At 36.3% G+C, this 25,228-nt stretch overlaps 1 protein-coding gene across 2 annotated transcripts in view; it reads left to right on the forward strand.

Annotated features, from left to right (window-relative positions):
• grin2aa (glutamate receptor, ionotropic, N-methyl D-aspartate 2A, a) overlaps positions 1 to 25,228 on the forward strand; it is a 345,668-nt gene that overhangs the window by 8,911 nt on the left and 311,529 nt on the right. Inside the window, exon 3 of one of the 2 annotated variants that reach the window (XM_030140951.1) lies at positions 12,803 to 13,291. In XM_030140951.1, coding sequence (XP_029996811.1) covers positions 12,806 to 13,291 — 486 coding nt within the window. In that variant the 5' untranslated portion in view covers positions 12,803 to 12,805. Of the gene's footprint in view, positions 1 to 12,796; positions 13,292 to 25,228 lie in introns of those variants that run through there. The other variant, XM_030140950.1, reaches the window with a different exon arrangement.

Consider the following 25,228-nt stretch of genomic DNA (forward strand, 5'->3'; position numbering starts at 1 on the left):
TACGTAGAGTTAGCGTCGCACATGAGCAAATGGGCAGTTGATCCGGTAGTGACAGGCAGCAGAACCAACCCATAAAGATGGAAGACACTAAAAAGCACGTTGGTCCTCTGGATGGAAATATGAGGACAAAAAAAACGAAGATGGAACAGTTGTTTCAAGTTGTTTTGTTGAAACTGTTGAAGGTGTTTAATAAACATGTTATGTGCATATATATTTCCTGCTTTCTTGAGTCAAAATTAATCAAAATTAATCAAAATTAATCCACAGCAACTTTGTGATTTAATCTGATAAAAAAAATTTCATCGTTTGACAGCACTAATAAAAATACAAGAAAAACACATGTAGTCTGAAAGGAACATGTATTTTAGAACATTAGAACATCACTTTTAGAACATTAGACCAACATAGACACCTGTCCACATCCACATTATCCCTTTGAACATCATTCCTTACTAGGGTGGTCCAAAAAAATTTTTTTTTAAGAATCTCTGGATTAGAACCCTGCATTTGGTTCCATATCTGGCCAAATTACTTCGGTCCAAATTTTATGCAAAGTAATTAATATTTAGAGGTTGCACAAGACACATCAAGATTGCTCTATATATTATAACATAACTAGCCAAATGAATAAGGCATATTAGAATAATTTGTAATTTTATTCTCAAAATCCAGCTGCAACTCGCATAAAAATGTTACTTAGAAAGTCCAGCAACCACTGTTGCTTTATTGAAATTACAAAAAATGTTCCTGTGTTCTTTGACAACTTGGAGTAAATACTGTTTGTGATCTTCATTTTTTGTTCGGCTACAGTTGAAGTCTTGAATAAGCTCCACCCCTCTTTCGGCAACATCATGGACAACTTTTCTGGAATGCACAATTTTAGCAGCCCTCTGAAAGTCTTCATCATCAGCCCAGTCTTCTGAAGGAATTCTGAAGAATGTTTGTGGCAGATCCATAGTCAATTTCCAGGAAACTTCCAGCAACTTGTGCAACCTCTAAAACATCTCCTTTTTCTTCCAAATTTTTTCCTAAATCATCTTTTGACTGCCAAAACCTAATGCAGGGTTCTAATTGAGGTTATCTGAAACTTTATTTTTTACGATGATTGTTGGACCACCCTATTCCTTACATTATACTGTTATGGAAATGTTCAACTGATAACCCACACACAAAGAGGAGGAGAGAAAGTTAGAGTTAAAATAAATAAATGCATTTATTGAGAAGTCAATCACAGAGAAACTCTGTAAGTGAAGTCTGATTAAACAAGAGAAAACTAAAGATTATATAGAACCAAATCCAACCCCCTCAAACTATGATGTCATTCCCTACGTACATCGTACCACCCCATACTACTCCTTCTCTGGTCCGTGAAGAGGTCATGATGACCTCTCCACTCTAACCTTGCTTGGATCCTATCTGGAGTGCAGACGCCATCCTCTATCTACACATTCAGACATTTAGGTGTTTGGGTTTTAACTCAAGGCAAGAACTCCGTTCCTGGGTTGGGGGTGTTACAGAGTGGTAAACATCACACATAATGAATAATGACTCAGCATTAAAAGAAGATGTACTAACAGTATAAAATATAAAGAGTATAAAATATAAAAAGTAAATTTTTCCACCACAGTACCATTACTTCATGGTACCTATCAAAGCAGGTACACTCACTGTTCATGCAGAGGTGGACCTTACAGACCCTGTAGACCACATTGGATCTGAGATTGTTGATTTACTGTCCTCACTGTAACTGTTGCTATCTTATAATGTATTCGGAAATGACCAAAAATAGTCACTTGCCCGAAAAAGGGTTAAAGCTCCTGTTGCGTTCAGTTGATTTCATACAGATTATTAAGAGTAAACTGACCTAAAATGGGGAAATGTGATATAATGAGAGGAAAAATCATAAGATCAGATGAAATTGCACGAAAAAACGCTAAAATTACATGTCAACATATAGATTTTAATGTTTCATAGAGTGTTAGAAGTGGAGAAAATAACCAAGAAGAGTGATGTGTTGAAAAGAAATGAAGCCCAAAGACCAAATGAATGGATGGATGGATGAATGAGTGAACGCAGAGTAATGGAAGAAGCAACGTGGGATGAAAACAGCAAATTCCGTCTATGCACACATACATGTCCTCTGGGCCGAGGCATAGTAAAACATCCACTTATCGTCCCCGGTATCAAGCATTCTGGCCCAGACTCTGTAAATAAATCATATTCAAGGAGTGTGTACAGTATGTTAATATAATTTTAATGCCATTTAGAGGAGAGAAAGACGAAGGAATAAGACCACAGTGGTAAACGTAATCATATTAATCATCATGTAAAGATAATGCGGGTGAATTATTGATGCATGTGAAAGCTTATTGTTTTTGGACTAGAAAAAAAAAAGTGTGTGTGTGTGTGTGTGTGTGTGTGTGGGGGGGGGGTTGTGGTGCTGAATCCGTGGAGGAATTGCTGTAATGATACGACATGTGACATACGATATGAGATCACGTTAAGTTTTTCTATGGGCATGTATATAGACACATGCATATTACGTATTCATCCTTTCTTTTCATGTGAGTGTATTCTTTGAGTGTGTGTGTGTGTGTGTGTGTGTGTGAATGTTAGCCAGTAATGTGGTTGTGCCTGCCAAACATCATTTACTGTTGTGGTGCCAAGAAACGGTAGCCTTTGTGTGACGACAAACTGCCCCAATCCGATTTGGCTGAGGGGATGCTTTCTCTCTCTCTCTCTCTTTTCCTCAATATACAACTCTTTCTCTCTGCATTGCCTCAACTTCCTCTAGCCCCTTTTTTTTTTTTTTTTTCTTCTGTCCATTCCTGCGTCTCTCTTCCTCTCCCCCAAAATCCCCCTGTGATGCTGCAGAATTGAGACAAGGAAAGAACGAGGGGGGAAAAAAAAAAATCACTCTTTTGTTGGTCAGATTTTCACAACGCCCATTGGCACTGAAAGATAATCTCGTCAACAATAGACTCGCCTGTTACTATAAATATCGTTAAATGCCAAATTGGTACCAGTTTGACCCTTTTTTTTTTTTTTTTTTTTTTTTTTGCCGTGTGCCGTTACTGCAGCTATACCTACAGTGAATGGTTTTCGGAGGAGGATTGCAAATGCGTGTCCTGATTTGGTCTCGGAGCATTTTTTTTTTTGATCCTCAGTTCAAAGTACAAACATGACATAAACTAAACATGTACTGGCATGTGGATTACATGTGTAAGTGCAGATGTTTTCCTCGTCTTTTTACATTTTCCAGACTGTTAGGGCTACATCACCGAAATGAAAAGCATTTTAAAAGAGTGTGATGGTCCCACAGATACTGGGATATTAACCCTTTCATGCATGAATTATGAGAACCTTAATCAAGATTTTTTTTTCCTGAGTGTTTTTATTCCTCTTTAGGCATGAAAAAAACGTGATTGAATTGTTTTGTTTTTTTTTGTTATGAACCTATTTTTCATGGAGTTACAAAAATGTCCACTCAGCTGGACACCATACGTTTCATTTTTGAAGCAAAGAAACACGCATTTACTATCATACTGTGCAAAAACTATGAAATATATTTTTTTAATGCTGCTAATATGATGTTTTCTCACATTTTAACATACTATAATAGTAGTTATTATTCAAATAATATGCAAAAAACAACAAAACACAACAACTTTCCATATAAAAAACAAAAAAAAACTTAATTGCAGTCTAATAACAGTTATCAAATATGTTGCTGCAGATCAGGTTTATCAATAACAGCAAAGTTACAGTAATGGTATGAATTGCAGTGTATTATGGGATGGTGCATAAGTATGCACTGTGTTGGTTGATATGCAACTAAAACAACAAAACCCATGAATATAGAAGAGAACAGCTGGAGAATAACTGTCCACTGTAGTGACCAGTATGCATGAAAGGGTTAATAGTGAAATATAATATTTGTTATGATAGGAGCTGCAGGAGGAACATCCTGCAATTACGAACTGGACGACTTGGATTTGATTTGCTTTGACAGAATAAAATCTGCCCTTCTCAAGTGCTGTTGAGCAATGGCAACCAGCACCAGAGGCAGTACACTACAGAATTAAATAATTTTCCAAACAGCTGGGGCAAAACATCATGGAAATCCTGCAACTTTGAGGTGAAAGAGGATGACTTTTTGACAGAGACACTAGGAATCCATTAGTCCATTCACTACTCTGTGCAGTGAATGGACTGAGATTTGGATGATTCATCCTCAGGTCTGCACTAATAGTGTTTATGCTCAGTTGGGCGGGGGGGGGGGAGACATGCAGTCCTCTGCTTGTTTTAAAAACACACAGGATGACACAGTGGGCCCACATGCATTATTCAGCTCACAATAGAGCCCTCTACTGCAGTCTCAATTTCATTATAGAATCACAAGGTATGACAAATCCTAGCCTACAGAAAATAATCTAAAATCATCTTTTTACTCGCAGAAAGACAGAGGCTGCGGCTTTCTGTCTCTCCTAGAGACTTCAAGGGAATTCCATTACTTGAAAGAAAAAGTATTTTGATCAGGGAACCTTTACTTTAAGGACACCAATATAAAACACTGTGAGACACCACATCCTGCAAGTAGATAATGGGAAAAGTAAGCTGCACACTCATACCTTATTATGGGTTTGGAACATATGACTTTAGGACAGAGGGTGTTTTGTTTTTTTTCTTTTAATCTAGATGCAGATTTGCAGTAACAGTCCAAGCGTTTACATGACAACTTTTATTCCTGGTTTAATCTGATTAAAGGTTAGATCCTATTCCAGATGCCCATGTAAACACCTTATTCCAGTTGAAAAAGAAAAGTTTGGATTAAATTTAAACCCGAATAAAGTCACTGGTTTAATCCACTTTTGAATCAGGTCTAAATTATTCCTCGGACATGTAAACCCTTTGTTCCGTTTGGACTTTATTCCTGCCATTCTGCACATGCTCGTTGTCTTGTCCTGTCGCGATGACGCACACATTCTGTGCTGGCGGAAGAATATGCAGTGCAGTCTAGTCAACCCAAACCGTTCCAGTGGGCTGTTCTGATGGGATCTACCAGCCTGGAAAACCCTGAAGGAAGAGTTCACCACTTGTTTTTTATTAATTCATTTGTCATGCACTAATGAGTTCGATAAGTGGACAAATCAGTTTGCACTGCAGTGCACCCATTGCCTTGTTCTTGCAGCCTTTCCGTTAGCTTAGCCTAGCTTAGCATAATCGCTTCATTCCTATGGTCAGACGTAGCCAGGCTTTTACAGGTGATTTGTAGTATTTTATGAGTGATTTTGTGAAATTCAGTTCTCCCTAATCATTACTTTAGTCCGGTGGGGTCAATATGATCACAAATTGAGGCTCAAATCATGGCGATGTGACTTACTGCACTAATAAAATCTTGGGAAATAAAAACTAATGCAAAGCTAAAACGGTAAAGCAAAGCTAATTTAGCGCATGCATCCCTTCCAACAAAAAGATTTTCCAACTTCCGTCAACACAACAGTCCCAAGATTGTATGGGTGCAGTAAGTCGCGGATCTAAAGAAATAATTAGGGAGAATCGGATTTCACAAAATCAATTACAAAAGACAACAAATCACCTTTAAAAAACTGGCTACGTGTGACCATGGAAATGCAGTGACTATGCTAAGCTAAGCTAACACAAGGGCTGCAAGAACCGAATAAATGTTTATCATGTAAACCTTTATTTGGGTTTAACATTTCCATGTAAACAGAAGAGAAAGTACTTAGTTCCGGATTAATTTCTTCTGGAAAAATAAATCGGATTTAAAAAACATCATGTAACCGTACCCAATGAGACGTGTATAGTTACTTATAGTAGTGTGTTGACCTGTGGGGAACCACAAGTTCTGAATGTGGTAGTTTTTATGTTGGGGAGAGCTGACTTTTGGGAAAATATGTTAGCCTATATTTTATAAGTACTGCCATAAAAATTGTTTGGTAAATCATTCTTTAAAATTTGAACAACAATTAATTTATTAATTTCGATATCTAGGGACTTTCTTTCTTTCGGATCCCCAGTAGCTGTACTATAACTACAGCTATTCTTCTTGGGGTCCTTACAATAATCTTTACAACTAGTCAATGCAAATAACACACAATATAATCACACAAAACAATTTTTCACATACTACATAACATAAAATAAAATAAATAACAGACAAAATACAGACATGACAGCTCCTTTAGGTCAGCAGCAGTATAGTATATACAGTACATATATTCAATTAGCCCAAGTATCAGTCATTTATGGTCAATAAATGCTTCTTGACTTGACTGATTTCTCAAATTTCATTTCACAGTTTTCTTGTGTGATGTGTTCTGGTAGTTTGTTCCATACTTACATAGCTTTGTATATTACCATTCGTTTCATTGCATTTGGACTGAAGTTAACAAATGCGTCGTTCCTGTTTTTAACTTTATTTCCCATCATGCAGCGTGGTACTGCACTTCTTGTCAACCATCATAGGCATAGCAATGTGATAGTAAGGCTATTGTATTCCAAAATTACTAATATCTCTCAAAATATTGGTCCTATCAACTTGCCGTTTTTGCTAGTCTATTCCTTGACCAAAAATACGTAAATATGCCAAACTGCAGCAGTCGGCTCTTTCCGGATTTTGTGTGATGCCAGAGACACACACACAAACAGAGTCCACTTTCCTTTTATAATATAAGATGAATAAAAATAAGGCAAATAGAGAGTAGAAGAAAACAGAAAATCTCAAGAAAGAAACATGGATCTACATCATCAGGACGCTAATTCTATGTTCCTTGGCTCATGACCTTACCTCCCACCAAATGTGAAGAAAAAAAAAAAACTACTTTTCATAATTTTTATTTGAGATACCCAGTGAACTAGCATTCAAAGGATGGAGATACAGGACTGAAAACATCATGTCCTTGGTACATGAAATGCTGCGTGCATGATTCAGTCTATTTTACTGATGTGTGAAAATATGGCTTTTGAAAGAACAGAATTTTCTGTGGTCGACGGCACGAGAATGTGTCTCAGAGCACAAAAAAACATGTGCAGTGCAATCTTTCTTAAGTCAATATTCAATAATGCTTTGTAAATGGTATACGTTTCTTTTGATCTTCTGATCTAATCGCTTAAATTCGCACTGGTTTTTAACAGTAGTATGATAAATGATAGCGGCTGTGAATCAATCATGCACAAACAGGCCCTGTAAAAAACATGTGGGGGGGCCTGTGAATCCATAAATCGTCGACGTTGCACATGGGCACATTATGTGACCATATGTTTCATGCTCTTGTGATTTAGCTCATGCTGTACTGTTCAGCACACCTGCTTTTACGCTACATATGCAGATGAACCTACACAGTCTCGCACACAATATTTTACGCTCCCCGAGCATCGGGTATCGGAAAAAGCCGGCTACTGTTAGCGCTGCGGAGATATTTGTCGTGCGGTTTGAGATTTTTATATGTGATGATGATAATGGTGGTGTGCTCATTTACTCTGATTAGAATATCTGCAGTGTCTATCTTAAAACACTGGCTTTCTCACCATCTCACATTCATGAACACATGCACACAAAAGGTAGTCTCTACTGAGGAACCCCCCCCCCACCTCCCCACCCCTCTATCCTGTCCAAAGCCTGCAGTGCTACTTCAAAAACAAAAGACGACACTGTCAGGAATTCCACACTATGAATAGCACTTGAGAGCCTTTATGTAACTTGAGTTTTATTTACCTCTGGGACGGCAAATGATTTGTTTTGTGTATATACGCATCTATAAGCTGTGCTGTCAATCACTTATATATATATATATACATATATATATATATATATATATATATATATATATATATATATATATATACATATATATATATATATACATATATATATATATATTGCAGTATTCAATTAAAATAAGTGAAGAACTGTTTAGAAACCAGTGCAGCCTCAGAACAATAGTGGAGCTGTGTCTGTATTTAACCCTTTCATGCATGAAGTATGATAACCTTAATCAAGATTTTTTTTTTCCCCGAGTATTTTTATTCCTCTTTAGGCATGAAAAAAACAATGCGATGGAAATTTTGGTAACACTTTACTTGAAGGTCTAGTTTAAAATGCATTAAGCGCTCATTCATAAGACATTATAATGCATTTATAATGCATTATAAAAGTCATTACAACAGTTTATGATCATGTACAACAACTTATACCAAGGTTAATAAAGTATTATTAGTGTGGGCATAATATATTATAAATTCAGCTCTCATACTGTTTTATACATCCATAACAAAGTGACAAGTGTTTGTAGGAAGAATCTCAAGTCCTGGGTTACGTAACACATTATCAATTGTATGATATAACACAAGTATGATGAGTTACGAGCAGTATCTGCTGGCTGTAAGTAAAGTGTAAATCAAAAATTCTACATCGAAGTGTTCTTAATAACTCTTTATTTTGCAAAAACAAAACATTAAAAGAACAGAGACAGTAAATAGAAGTGTTACATGTTGCTTTATACATAAATAAAAAATAATGAGGCAGCTCTAAATCTTTGTTAATTCAAACACATACTTTTTTTTTTTTTTTTTTTTAAATAAATATGAAATCCCTAAAATAGATGGGTATAGGGATCAGTGACAAAACCTCACAAAAGTTCTCCACCTAAAAAAAAATAAATTCCTTCACACTGCTTTGGTATGGATGTATAAAACATTATGAAAGCTGAATTTATAATACATTATGCCTACACTTATAATACTCTATTAACCTTGGTTTAAGTTGTTGTACATGATCATAAACTGTTTTACTGACTTTTATAATGCATTATAAATACATTATAATGTCTTATGAATGTGCGCTTAATGCATTATAAACTAGACCTTCAAGTAAAGTGTTACCGAAATTTTTTTAATTAACCTATTTTTCATGGAATTACAAAAATGTCCACTCATTTGGGCACCGTGTGTTTAAGTTTGGAAGCAAAGAAAAATGTATTTAAAACCATCATCAGAAAGTGATAAACTGTGTGAAAACTATGAAATAAAAACAGTTTTCTTGCAGCTAATCCGTTGTTTTCTCACATTTGAACATACTCTGATACTAGTTATTAATCACCTCATGGAGATAATATGCAAAAAAAAAAAAAACTTTTTGTGTAAGACAACTGTTAATTACAGTCTAATAACAATTAGTAAGTGATTTACAATCAAACATGTTACTGGGTCAAAACACAGTCATGTCCTGTCAGAGAGCGAACTTTAATTGCTTGCCATTCCAACATTTATTTCAATATAAAGTAGCTTCTTGTTATGGATAATCCCTTATGGTCCAACTAAAGCAAAAATTAATTTAAAAGTAAAAATATGGGTCATTTAGCAACACTAATCTGTCAAATTGTCTCTAAAAATGTCCCGTCAGAGAGATTTCAAATACCGTGTTTTGACCCTACTGCAGATCAGGTTTATTAAGAACAGGAAAGTGTCCAGTGTGTTGGTTGATGTGCAAATAAAACAACAAAACCCATGAATATAGAAGAGAACAGTTGTAGAATAGCTGTCCACCGGAGTGACCAGTATGCATAAAAGGGTTAAGTCTTTAGAGGCAACATATGTAAGAAATTTGGCTTATGTTTCTTAACTCCATCCCTTCTCTTTACCAGATGAGATAGAACATGGAGATAACAGAGGTCAAGTGATAGTTTTTTCTAATTTCTTCCAGTGGTTATCCTCTTCAGCAAATATAAACACACACTTTTGCAGAACTCTAAAGTAGTCGAAGGAATACGAACAAAGCATGTGCTTCCTCCTGCTCCTCCCATGTGTCCTGTTTACTCCGTCCTTGTGTGAAACAACAGGTTGAAAGGTCTGTGTATGTCTGTATCTCTCAGACTGAACTGCACCGCACTAACGCAGAGTGAACCACAGCTGCATTGTCCTTATGTTACTGGGTTTGCACATGCTCCGTGATGCCCAAAGGTCAACACCCAGAAATGTCCTGAAGAGAGGGTCACAAGTGATGACAGAGATGGATTATTATTGCATAGTAGTTTTAGGACATCATTACACCAAATTTGCCATTAAATGCACTGAGTATTATTTCTGCTCACTTCATAAAACCCAGATAAAGGAGTTTGATATTGGAGGTAGGGTGGGATCATTGGAGTTTGAGGACGAGATCTGGTGTCCTACTGTATATTCATCCTCATGAAAAAGTAAGCCAGTAACTTTAGTATTAGATAGAGCATTACTATGAATAAAAATCATGTATTTTTCTGAATTTTAACATTGTTGAAACATATAACGGCTAAAATTTACTTAGCGGGTCAAATGAGTGGCCATTTTGTCAAAAAAAAAAAAAAAAAGTTGTAAGAAATGCATAGAACTGTGTTGAAATAATGCTAATACATTTGTGCACAGACTACTGATATTATTTGACAGTGGAAGCTATATTTTCAGAAATATTGGATTTTGAATAGCACGTGTATGTGAAAACTTTTGCTGGTGGACGGACGTGACATTACACATGATGATCTGGTCAGTACCAGTACTTTAGTATGAATAAACTTATATACTTACTATTGCTAATTCTCCTCTTATTCATAAATGTTAGTATTGTGGATCTAAAACAATAACAGCTGACACAAAAACACAAAATGTGGCAGTGGACGGATGTGACATGGTTGTTACAGATCCCATCATACTGATGCTCGGCAGCCATGTCACCGTTTACACTAATGATCCCTGTGCAAAAACTAGGATCAGAATTATTTATTGTATAGTTTATCATCATACTAAAGAGGAAATAACAATATATAATTATTTCTTTATAAAAATGCTTATTATTAGAAAACTGTTGATTTAAAAAGTGACATTCTTAATGTATGTATTGGTGTAACATAAGCAGGATGGATCAGCACCATACTCCATATTGCAACCTGTAAAAATAAAACATGTGATATGTAGTATATAATCTTGTAAAAAAAACTGGGGAATCTAAAAGAATAGAATATTTGTTTTTCAGGTAAATTCAGTTCAAATATAACTTGGCCATTTGTGACATGAAAATATAGCATTAATTGTGATGAAATTGGACATTTTTGACCTGAAAACATAGTTCATATGACCATCAACATGTTGCAACAGAACTGAAATCCTGTAAATTTGCATAACCACACAAAGTTCCTTTGGGGATTCACTCCTATTGATTTCTTATGCACAAAGACAGAAATAAGACATCTAAGCAAATTTTAGCCAATAATGTAATATGACTACACTATTCAAAAGAATATATAACTGTGTATACCAAGTATGGGCCACATAAAAGATAAACGTTGTCAACCCTTTCGCAAAATTCAATGTTTTGTCGATCTGTTGGAGCGGGGGGGGCATGTATGTGTGGGGGTGGTCCATACATAACGTCACTTACCCTAGCGTGAAAATGACACTGAAACCTAACATTCTTTCAACGTTTGACTCACGGCTTCTATATCACTCTTATACAGCAGATCTTACACGAAATTTTCACAACTTCTAGCCTGTATCTACTGACTGAACCCCCTCCTTTGCTCTATGGGCCCCCCACAAATGCTGGGCCCCATGAATTTGTCATGTTTACCCCCCTTATTGGTGCCCCAGGGTGTAAATATATATTGATAAAGTCATTTGTCAACATATTAACCCTGTCATGCATGAATTATTAGAACCTTAATCAAGATTTTTTTTTTTCCTGAGTGTTTTTATTCCTCTTTAGGCATGAAAAAAAAAACAATGTGATTGATTTTTTTTTTTTTTTTTTTTTTTTAAGTCAACCTGTTTTTCACGGAGTTACAAAAAATGTCCACTCAGCTACACCATGAGTTTTATTCTTGAAGCAAAGAAACATGCATTTAAAACCCAATATCATATGAAAACAGTGAAATGAAACCATGTTTAATGCAGCTAATCTGATGTTTTCTCACATTTTAACATATTCTAATACTAGTTATTACTCACTTCATGGAGATAATATCCAAAAAAATAAATATTAACAATTGATTTCCACTCAAGAACCAACCAAGAACAGCAAAGTTAAAATAATGGTATGAATTGCAGTTTATGAGATGATGCACAAGTGTCCACTGTGTTGGTTGATACGGAACTAAAACAACAAAACCCATGAATGTACAAGATTAAAGCTGTAGAGTAACTGTCCACTGTCGTGACCACTATGCATGAAAGGGTTAATGTAGAAATGTTATTAAAAGCTAAACTTGCCTTGAATGCCAACATAACAGAACGAAAAAACATAAGGTTAGAAACCAAACAACTAGCAGGTGGAGAAATAAAACTGGAAATACCGTGTGCAAATATTCAGTCTCCATTTCAAGGTGTCTATCTGGGTTAAGTTATTCCACTTCCCAACTATAGAAATGTTGATGCCTTCCTTATTTCAGCACAGCCTGAATCATCTGCTCCTACCAGTCGTGACCATAAAGTATATCGTTTGTTAGTCATCGTCTCTTTCTCCCACCCCTCCGCGCAACTTCCTCTCAAGGCCGTCTCCCACCCTACAAGGTTTATGTGTTTAATAACGCTTCTGAGAAGAAATGGAATGAAGAAGAGAGATGCAGTCTGAATGTGTGGGCTTAAAAAGCTGCGGCATTAACAATTTATCTCCCCTGTCTTTTTCTCTCTGCCATCATCTGTCCACACTTTTCTATCTTATCTTCTCCTCGTCTCTTGATCTCCACTCCACAACCCTTTCATCTGTTATCGGTTTTCCTTCATCTCATTCCTCCCCTCCCTTCTTTCCATGCAGGGGATGAAGTGGTTTTGCAGTATGTCCCTCAGCAGCAAAAGGAGTAAGAGGAGGAGTCGGAGGAACGGCGGCTGTAGCGGTAGCGTGCTACTCTTCTTGGCACTCCTGGTGGCGGTGGTGACCCTCATGGCTGACCCCGTGGAGGCTCAAAAGCGATCCGGCAGCGCTTCGGAAAAAGTGCCCGTCCTGAACATTGCCGTGATCCTGGGACGCACGCGCTACATCTCCGACAGGGACATCCGGGCACTGTGGAGCAAAGAGGACCCCATCGACGTCAATGTGGTCACACTGCTGGTCAACGAGACCGACCCGAAAAGCATCATCACCCACATGTGCGACCTGATGTCCGGAACCAAGATCCACGGTGTGGTGTTTGGGGATGGCACTGACCAGGAAGCCATTGCCCAGATTTTGGATTTTATTTCCTCGCAGACACTCATACCCATCCTGGGCATCCACGGAGGCTCGTCCATGATCATGGCTGATAAGGTATGGACAGAAATGATGGATGAATGATTGACAGGTGGAAAAATATGAAAGTTGTTGAGCGTGGAGTAGACTGAATGAGTAAATGGATGATTTGTGTTTTGATTTGGAGAGATTTGCGCAACACTTTGGCTTTGCATCTGTGCTGAACCTCAAAACTGTAAACTGAAAGTAAGGAACATCAAACTCACCTGTCAGCTTTTACTTCTTTTTTTTTCGGCTGTTGCTGCAGTTCAGAAACTCAAAAATGGTAATACTACCTTATCACACTCACAGACTGAAGGAAAACCTCAGCGGTTAGCTGTATCTTACACAAATCAGTGTAGCTGGTGTCTATCTTTTGAAGGCTGAGAGAGGTAGAAAGGAAGCTAAGGTTAAGATTCTGTCGAGGAAGAAGGTCCAGGCAAGACAGAATAATAAGGACACTAATAGATGGGGGTTGACCCAGTGGGAATGATAAGGAAAGAAGAAGACATGTGGAAGAAATGTGTGTTTTGGTAATCTGGCTATTGCACAGGTTTGAAATCTGGGATTCATTTTTGCAGGATTCCCTCAGACAAGGCACAGGCATCCCGATTGGTTCTCACATTTGAATGGGCAATACCCTCCACCTGCCAATCACTATTGGCTGTAAAAAGGAGCAGATAAAGACCAAATGGCAGTGTGAATTCATGAGGCCGTGGGACTCATTACATTCACAATAGGATATCCTTATCTGTGTTGTGACAAAATTGAAGTGTTAGCATATTAGCCAGCCTTAAGGATGCTACGTGTAGCATTATGAAACATCAACATGTCAAATGGTACGTGCTATGGTGGGATTCGCGCAAACAAATTGGTCGAGAAGATCGGTGGTGGGATTTATCCAGTAATATGTCCGGGTTAGTACTTTTGTAAGTGTTGTAGCTTCTGTCCTACAACCTACTGTTTTTGCAAGATCCACCAGAGCAGGAAATTCCCACATCTTCAGCTCTATTTCACCGCAAGAAAAGCATCCTTCTTCCTATTTTGTGCCGCAAAGTAACCTCTCTTAACCTGCCAAATCCGACCCTATGGCCCACTATGAAACCACCGATATAGAAGTACGTCGAGGCTGTGGGACTTCTCAGTGATAAGGTTGTGTGTTTACAGTGTGTACACAAATTAAAGTGAATCTACACGCAGAACCTTTATAAGAAGAGAAGAAGAGAAAGCAGAGGTAGGGAGAGGGAGAGGGGACGGAGTGAAAGGGTGAGGGGTAATCCTTTCGTTTGACCAGAGGCAAGGCTGGAGTGGAACCGAATTACAGAATGTCCTGATTGGCACCTGCCACACATGCACACACAAATGCACACATACACACACACACACACACACACACACACAGTCCTCATGTCCTCTGTCAGCGAGTGTCATTGAAACAGCAGCGATTGAGCTCCTTGACAGCGGTTGTGTTCCCTCTGCAGGAACAGATGAGGAGAAAATAATCCACTTTAAAGTGCTTGACCCTCCACTTTGGCTTCCCTTGTTTTTTTTTTTTCTTTCTTTCGTCACATCTAAGATGCCCATTGCTGTGGACTTTGGATTGGCATGCCATTATATACAACTCTGGAAAGAAATAAGAGACCACTGCAAAATGATCATTTTCTCTGATTTGACCATTTATAGGTATGTGTTTGAGTAAAATGAACATTTTGTTTTATTCTCTAAACATTTCGCCCAAATTTCAAATTAAAATATTATTATTTAGAGCATGTATTTGCAGAATATGACACATAGTTTAAATAACAGAAAGATGCAGATGTCAAATAATGCAAAGAACAACACAATACTAATGTTGTAACTTGGGAAAAGTTCAGACCAAGGTTATGATAGTTTTGGATTTTTCATTATAGTTTAGTTTTGTTTAGTTTTGACCCTTTTTTCTCTAATTCAGTTAGTTTTAATTAGTTTTTAGAGCAGGTTTGCTTGTTTTTATTAGTTTTTGGTTTTTTTTCTAAATGCTTAGTTTTAGTTTAGTTTTTTAAAATATCTTTTATCTTCTTTGCTGTTGTATTCCCATAAATCCCAGACAGGACTCTGCTGTTTTCTCCCAACTTTAGTCTCTGTGTTTCCAGGTAGAGTGGGGACCAGAAGACGACTGTAAACGACAAGTGACAAGAAGTGATGGACTGTGAAGTGTTGTGTGGTGCCGCTAGCTAAAATTGCTAGAGTGAAATAAATCGATTTCATATCGATCTGACGTTGACAAAAACGAAAATGAAGGGAATTTTAACCATATTTTTTATACGTTTTAGTTAGTTTTATAAGCACACAATACAGTTTCAGTTAGTTATTGTTTTTTTCTTTTAATTATAGTTTTTATTTATTTCAGTTGACGAAAATGTTTTTTCAATTCTAGTTTTTGTCATTTTGTTAGTTTTCATTAACAATAATAACCTTGGTTCAGACATCAATATTTGGTGGAATAACTCTGATTTTCAATGGCAGCTTTCACGTGTCTTGGCTCTCCTCCATTGCTGTTGGATGACTTTATGCAGCTCCTGGCATAGAAATTCAAGAAGCTCAGCAATATTCCATGACTTGTGACCATCCATGTTCCTCCAGAAGTTTTCAAAGTGGGTTCAGGTCTGGAGATTGTTCTGGCTATGACAGGGTCTTCATCTGGTGGTCTGTCATTCACACCTTTATTGGCCTAGCTGAGTCCAGGAGCATTGTCCTGTTAGAAAAACCAGTCCTCAGAGTTTGGGGACATTGTCAGAGCAGAAGTCCAGTAGTTTTCAAAAGTTATTTTTTGATTCCAGTTACTGTTGTGGTACTAATAGCACTGTTTTTGCTTATTGTAAGAAGATAGTGATGGCCACAGTAGTGGTGTTTATACTTCTGCTTCTTAAATAAGACATGGATCAGGTGTTTATTCAGTAGAATAAGGTGTGTTTGCGTTGGAATTCAACAGACACAGGAATGGAATGGCTATCATACATGCAGACATGCTGATTTCACAGGAATTTGCAGTGGTCTCTTAATTTTTTCCAGAGCCATATGTGCAATGCAGTTACCTTTTCCTCCAGAATCCCAGCTGTCTCCTCAAGCTGTGAAAGATCACTTATTCTCTTGGGCTTACAAAAATGATCAGAACTACAAGCATACATTTCACAGATGTAAAACTGCTGCTTTACTGCCATCCACATGATTTATAAGAAATTACCGGAGTTGGTTTATGGCAAATCCTTGAGGAAATCTTAGACTTCAAATACAAGGCTCAACAGGGAGCAGAGATCTGAAGAGGTCAGCGTAGGAGCAAAATGGAAAATGCTTGAAAGAAAATGCCAGAAATTGAAATTTGCACTGATGCATATACACCAGCTAAATTATGTAAAGTTCTATGTGTTTATCCACATACAGTAGAGTTAAAACTTTAGCGGTTAATCTCTTAATTACAATTTGAACTACATGTTTTACTGTAAAATGTCAAAAAAATGTTCAGTTTACCAAAGCGCGAGGTCCAAAAACACATACAGAGGGGTAACAAATGAAAAGAAAAAAACGCTGTATAAATGTGTGGAGAAGCATAGAAAATGCAGATGTTTCTGCACAGGTGCACTGCATGGTGCAGTTAAGCAATTAACATCCAATTACTCGCTGTTGCATAGGCAGGAATGCTTAGAGTGCCCAATTTATTCTGATTTTGGATTAAGATGGCAACAAGAAAAACAAACAGCAACAAATCGCATGACATATGATTTGGTAAACCTGTCCAAACCATTTGGGGGTGGTTTGTAATGCAATTCCCTTTGGATTTCTACACATACATGTCAGTATAGACTGGGTTCTCAATGCAGATGTGAGTTTTTTTTAACATCGAATCCAGTCTTGAGTAGAATCCACGAGTACAGCTCTATGGAGTGGATTTGTGGGGGGGGTGCAACATGAAGCCATGAAGGTACAAACAGCTACATACATAATTACTGATGCCTGCGTCATTACTGCAATTAAACCATACCAAAAAATGTGGACAATTTCTGCCAAAAGATTTTTTTTTTTTTTTTTTTTGAGAAACAAATGTGATTTTCCTGTAGTGTGAACATTTTCAATCTTATTTTTTGAATAGGGTTCCTACACAAATATGAAAAGTATGGAATTTGATTTTATAAATTTCTAGGTCTGGAAAAGTATGGAAAATGGAAACAAATGCATGGAAAAATATTCATGTTTCCAAGACTGTTACCACTGCTCTATTTTCTAAAACATAAAATTATGAATATCTAAAAAAAGAAATGGATCAATCTGTTTTTTAAGGTGCTTCCTAGCGCAGCTAAATCGTTTGTGTGAGAACACATACAGTAGGCTACATGTCCCAGAAAACATTTGGGCAGATTGGCAAGTTGAATGCCCAGCCTTCTGATCTTATCCTCCTCCAAAACATTTTAAGGCCCGCCCAGGTGTTGTCAAATTTCACTGCTGCTTTGATGGACAGGTGGTGTCCACACAGTGTTAGTGAGCGAGCTATTCAACATGCCTTGTATGAGCCCAAACTGGAAGAAAAACTCCAAGACACTCTCTTTAAACATTAAAATGCCTTTAATACCATGGCATGGTCATATCTAGACCTATCTAGGCCTTGTATGATCATTAACAGAACTCATAATGGGTAGATGTAAATTCTCTGACGACTGGCTCATAAATCCCAAATATAAAGACTGGTTGGCTGGTTGGAATTTTTTTTTTTTTTTTATTGAAGAAAAATAGAACACTTCCAATCACGGAATTACAATTTACCTTCCTTTTTTCCCCCAAGTATAAACATATATGCATATAATATAGAGACACATTTACATTTATTCAGATATATGTGTATGCATACAAAAATGACAAATAAAAGAGCACTCTAATTAGAGTGTAGCAAAGAAAAAAAAAAAAAAAAATTAAATGTATAATGAAGTAAACAAATTGCAACCCCCCACTCCAAACTCTGCCCCACCCCAACTCATCTTCACCAGTACAAAATAATGGTTATTTATGTATTATAAAGTACAACAACAACAGGCACACATTCAATCGGGTAGTACCTCTAATATTGTAAAATAAGAAATAAAGGGTTGCCATTTGTGGAAAAATTTGTCAGTACATCCTGTCAATGTGAATTTCATTTTCTCGAGTTTTAGAAAACACATGGTGTCTTTAAGCCACCGGGAGATGGAAGGATATTTAACAGACTTCCACTGTAACAATAACAAACGTCTTGCTAATAAAGATGTGTAAGCTATAATATCCTTTTGTGTAGAGTTTAGTGCAAGTGAGGCGTCAGGAATGCCAAATATGGCGATTAATGGGCAAGCCTGCAAATTTACTCCAAGAACAGTGGACATAATAGTAAAGTAGCCAGTCCAAAAACCACTGAGGCCAGGGCAAAGAAAAAACATATGACTATGGTGACATGGGGAGCCATGACATTTATCACATTTGTTTCCATTTCTGTATATATTTCAGAAAGTATTGACTTAGAAAAATGGACCCTGTGTAATACTGTAAATTGAATAAGTCCAAGACGAGCATAAGACGTGGTAGACCATATCCAATCTATAGCATGTTCCCAGACTTCTTCACTTAATTGTATTCCCAGTTCCATTTCCCATACATTCTTAATTTTTGGTTGGATTTTTTTTTTTAACAAAACATCTGGAAATTAAGGTCTGGAAAAAATATGGAATTTTGAAATTTCAAATGCGTAGGAACCCTGTTTGAAGAATAGACGGCAGGAGGGAATACAAACAGCAACTAAAGATTTATGCTTAATATGATAAATAGGGTCAGAAGTTGTGGTTCATATACAGAAGTGTGACATATAAGGAAAACTCTTAATTAAGTGTCTGATAAGATGCTTGGTCACACTGTGTCTGCAGTTACACACAGAGGAATATTATAATAAAAACCCCTCATTAAAAACATGATCACACATTTGAGAGTTCACGAGTGGAAAAACCATAAACCCTAGAGATGTTGGGAAAAACCTGTGATGCTCATGAGTCACACTTCTCCATACTCTTGACAAGTGGACGAGTACATGTGTGGAGTTCACCAAGAGAACAGCACAGGCCTGAATACTTGACCTCTGCACTGACCCCTTAGACTGAAGGGTCACCGCGAATCAATACAAAGTTCATGTGAGTGATCACCTTCTTCACATGTGGTGGAAGGTTGTTCTTTCACTAGTATCTGTTTGTTTGTTTGTTTGTTTATTTGGACTCTAAGATGCAGTTTTCATCTTGATTTTTTTTCTCTTGATGATAATGAGTACAGATATTTACAGTACATATCTACCTGGCGTTCAAGGTCAAAGGTCAAGGTTGATGTGCTGAAACATATAGTAGCTTAACATCTCCCACTGATGTTTTTCTTTTAATCTGTCAACTGTCTGTATGTGTTCAGTTAAAAAAACACAAAAAAACCCCCTAAAAAACACACAGATCAAGTGAATTTTTTGTACCTCTATTAATAACTAATCACCTTTTCAGACTAAAGCGGCAGTGTAGTTAATTAACCTATAGTATATTTCAGTTAGTTAGAATTACTTCTATTTAATTAAAAATGATATCCCCAGGGATTTTTTTTTTTTTTTTTAATGGAACCTGAGATTAATACTTGACTCATTTTCCCTGTTGTTGTTGGAAGCACTGGTAGTAGTTGTGTATTTAGTATAATTTCTTATTAATCTTTTGTTCCGGGGTCTGAAACCACAAAGAATGGAATTACGCATTTATGATTTTATGCCAACGATATTCTAATGCTAACACACCCATAAAGTTTTACACATAATTGCCATTTGTTCTTGTTTTGCCACAAAGTTTCAAGTGTTACAGGTGTTTCTTGGTGTGTGAATAAATAAATTGTGTTTTTAATGATTAGTGATTGCACACACAGAGCCCTCTGTAATCACAAACCGACTGTTGTGCCTCTGTAGTATTTGGTGTCACTGTAATGTTCATCAAAACAGATGTTTCTGAGATTTCACAAAAAAAAAAAAAAAAAAAAAAAAAAAAAAAAAAAAAAGAGTACTGATTTTTGTGATTGGTATCACAGCGAGATGTGTCACAACATCTTCAAACTCCAAAAAAGACTGTGTGCATGTATGGTCACATTAAAAGAGCTGTTACTTCATTAACAGCAGATGAGTTGGAATCTGATGGTCATTAATTTTGTGTATTAAATATTGCTGAAAAATGAAACATTACATTTTTTAGCTGTAAAGACAACTAAATAAATTAATTGTGATGATGCAAAAGTCTGCACTTTAACCCTTTCATGCATACTGGACACTACAGTGGACAGCTATTCTATAGCTGTTCTCTTGTATATTCATGGTTTTTATTGTTCTTTTCATTATTATTATTATTATTATTTATTTTTTATTTTTTTTTACACATATCTTTATTAAAGTTTTAAGACACTACATATCTTTTCTGACATGAACTGGTAACATTATTTAGATCTCTCCTGAGCACAAACCCCCAGAATCACAAGCCCTCCCCATAGTTTTCATACAATTTATCACTAAATTCATGTTTCTGTGCGTCAAAAATTAAACGTGTGTCCAGCTGAGTGGATATTTTTGCAACTTCATGAAAAATAGGTTCATAAGAATTTTTTTGTTTTTTCATTTTTATATATATATATATATATATATATATATATATATTTATTTTTTAACCCTTTCATACACAAATTATGAGAACCTTCATTAAAATTTTTTCCTGAGTGTTTTTTTTCCTCTTTAGGCATGAAAAAAACAATGAAATTGAAACACTTGAAATTTTTCTTCTGAAAAATAAATTTAAAAAATAAATGAAATAAAAAAAGATTTAAAACTTTTTTTAAAATACATAAAAAAACAATAATGAAAAAAAAAAAAAAAAGACCACTCAGCTGGACACCACACGTTTAATTTTTGATACACAGAAACATGTATTTATTGATAAATTGTGTGAAAACTATGGAGAGGGCTTGTGATTCTGGGAGTTTATGCTCAGGAGAGATCTACATAATGTTACCAATTCATGTTAGAAAAGATATGTAGTGTCTTAAAACTTTAATAAAGATATGTGTTAAAAAAAAAAAAAAAAAAAATCCATGAACATACAAGAGAACAGCTGTTGAATAGCTGTCCACTGTAGTGACCAGTATGCATGAAAGGGTTAAAATTATTTTTATTTTATTTTATTTTTCAGAAGAATTTTTTCAATCGCATTATTTTTTTCATGCCTAAAGAGGAATAAAAACACGCAGGAAAAAAATTTTGATTAAGTTTCTCATAATTCGTGCATGAAAGGGTTAAAGGTGAAAACCGCAGACCTGGTCAGTCCCTGTTTTAAAATCTTCTTTAACTTTCCGACCTTCAACTCGAAGTAAAATCATAGTTTTTGTGTGGTATTTCAATATAAAATCTGTAAAAAGAAAAAAAAAAAAGTGATGTTTTGATCTCTCAGCAGAGGTGTTAAGCCCATCTGTCCTTCAGTCAGATTCTGCCAAACCATCTTTTTCATTGGGATGAACTCAAGCTGCAAGATTGCTCTCTTCAGAACCATAAGAACCACACAGTTGTAGTCATTCTGCCATATAAAACTGCAGCTTCCATCACTTAATTAAGCAGAATCATCAGTTAATATCAATTTGACATTTAATGTGTTAAAAGACGAGTGAAACAACAAATGGCTCTCTCTGTTGTTTAGTCTGATAGGTTTAAGGGGCTTTGGGGATTCAGTTCTCAGTGGAAAGGACTGTATGATGACAGGAAAAGAGGGCAAAATTATTCTAAATATATTGCACACTTAATACTGAATTTCCATAGCCGGTAAAACCCAGTACAAATATAATACCAGTCTTTCAGAGGTTGATACAGTTCTGCATAGGCGTCTTCTGATTCTCTGTCGTACTGGATGTCCCTGAACTACTCCTACATGTTTAGACACTGAACACGTCTGTATCAGCTTCGATCTGACTGTTGCAGTTTTGGGTCACATTAAACTCAAAACAGGGATAAAGTTGCTAAAGTTGCTGCTTTACTAATGATCTCTAACACTGCTTTCTATACTATATGAAACTCTTAGATAAATGCAGAAAAATGACCTAATTCTTCCCTTATCTGATTATAATTTCATGCTTGATATCACTAAACATTCAAGCTGCAGAAACTCGAAAATTTGGAGAAACACTAGGATATGAAAAGAGATAATAGTGGCTTTTCCATTGGGTGTATGCGCAAAACTTTACCGATATTTACTAAATGTTGAAAAAACCTGAAGCGTATAATGTTGGTTTTTCCATTAAATCACAAATCTGATGATTTGTTTATTTATTATTGCGAGATGATACGAAAAGTCATTCCATAAACATGGCAACGAACATAAATATCACATTGATTTATAGATATATTCATTATTATTATATATTACCCCTCTATTCTGTACTAAATAAAAAAATGATTTGGTTTCCTGGTGTGTCCACCACATACCGTGACATGTTTGTTTTAAAACTCTTCTGTTAACATCATTTTTTTTTAAATTCACATAATTCTAGTTGCGGAAAAAGGTCTTTCCATTGCAGTTTTGTGTGATATACCAATTTTGCTATGCCTGAAAAACCACCAAAAACTTTTCATCGAAAAACAAGAGTTTTAGCAAAATTGTCGGTTTTTTTTTCCATTAGGCAAATTTTTATGTGCAATTTATATTTGTGCAATTTGAGGGTCAATGGAAAAGTGACTAGTGAGTCAGAGGTGAGTTTGAGTCGAGTTAATGTCATCTTTCTGCAGATGTTTATTCATTCATTTTTTCATTCATTCATTCATTTATTCGTTTTGAGCAGAAGGAAAAAATGTAAAAATTTTGTGTACAAGGAACTAACAGCAGAGCAAATACATTAATAAACAAGAAAAGCACTCGGAGAGCGCAGACCTCCGCCAGGACAGATCTGCCCCTCCCCCGATCACCACCAAAATTTAGTCATTTCTTCCTTGTGCCAGTATCAACATTTCCTGAAAATTTTGTGAAAATCTGTTCATAACTTTTTGAGTTATCTTGCTAACAAACAAACACAAACAAACAAACACGCACGCAAACACACAAAGCAAAATGATCACAATACCCCCTGGTGGAGGTAATAAAGGTGATCAAGACAAAATAGCATTTGCCATGTACACTAGTAATAACAAAATAAATTCAATATGTACTGCTCAAAAAGGATTATAACAAATGAGTGTGAAATTTTTTCGGAACTAGATGATTTTCACAACAATGCTTATTTTCATACAAAGTGACCAATTATGTGCATTTGATACCGGTACGACATGGGCAGTACCTGCTTGGCCTTTTCAGTTACAGCAGGGGTGTCAAACTCATTTTAGTTCAGGGGCCAGATTCAGCTAAATTTGATCTGAAAAGGGCCGGACCAGTAAAATAATAACATAATAATATAGAAATAATGTCAACTCCAAACTTTTCTCTATGTTTTAGAGCAAAAAAAAGGTAATTTACATTATGAACAGGTTTACATCTACAAACTATCCTTTCAAAAGATTTGAGAAACATGAACAAACTGAAAAAAAAAGTGTAATTTCAACAATATTCAGCCTCAGTTTATCATTTTCACATGTACATTATAACTTACAGATCACAGTGGATCTACAAACGCACAAAATATTGAGTAACAGGCAGAATATTGTTAAAATTGTACTAGCTTCTCTTAAGACATTTCAGGTTACTAGCATTTTTTTTTTCAAAATTATACTTTGTTTTAGTGTAAATACATGAAAATATTTACATTTACAAAGAGAAACATTCGGAGTTGTCCTTATTTTTACGTTATATTGATAGTATTTTACTGATCTGACCCACTTGAGATTGAATTGGTCTGAATGTGGAACCTGAAATAAAAGGATTGTTAATATCTTAATGTAATTTTTGCATTTCAAAAATTCATCCCAAGGGCCAGACTGGACGCTTTGGCGGGCCGGGTTTGGCCCCCGGGCCGCATGTTTGACACCTGTGAGCTACAGCCTTTGCAGGTACTTTGTGGATTACATACTATATTAACAATACATTTCACTGCTCTTTGCACCACTTTTATTCCTGCTAAAGGCTTTTGTGGATATTGGCCCTAGTTCTTTAAGTGTGTGATATCCAACACCCACTTGGAAAAGCAACAACGGTTAAATCTCTTCTGTGAGTGCTGCAGTGTGTTTTTTCCCACTTTAAACAAGGATTAGGATTCTTGTAACGTGTCCTCTGCTGCATCTTCGCCTCACTTATTTATTTTTTTTTCTAACCCTCCTTAAAGTTTATATAACTCCTCACCCTCTCTAAGTTCAGGTTTATACGTTTACCCTGTGATGTGTAAAGTAGCCCGGTTCTTTCCGCCGCCTTGTTCCATGCAGATTTTGGACTAATCCTTATGTGCAATATGAGGAGAAGCTCGCCTCCAATGATTACGCTTGTAAGACCCTTGGTGTGTTTGTCTATTCATGATTACGCCTTCATACTTGTGTGTGCATAGACATGTGTGCGTATATATATACAGTACACATATATATATGCTTTGATGCCTTTGCATGCAATGAGTATCCTTTTACTCAGTGTGTGTCTTTCCTTTTCTCGGCACTTGGGGGCTAGATCTCATGGTGCGCGGTCAACCTCCAGAGAATACTGTCTGAAAACACTTCCCATTAAAAAAAAAAAAAAAAAGAAGCACTATTTACGCCTCATCTCTTCCCGTTCTTTCCTGTCTTTCTGCATTTCCCCCTTTTCCATGGTGTTGTCCCCTCACCCATCTCCCCCTATGCTTCTCGCTGTCTTTTACTCTTGCTTGTTAATTAGATAAATGTTGCAGTATCTCTCTGTGTTAGTCTCTTCCATACATCTCTCAGCCTTTGTTGAATAATGCATCGCTTGCCTGTATTGAAAAGAATGC

Source organism: Sphaeramia orbicularis, chromosome 8 (assembly GCF_902148855.1).
Source record: "Sphaeramia orbicularis chromosome 8, fSphaOr1.1, whole genome shotgun sequence".
Taxonomy (NCBI): Eukaryota; Metazoa; Chordata; class Actinopteri; order Kurtiformes; family Apogonidae; genus Sphaeramia; species Sphaeramia orbicularis.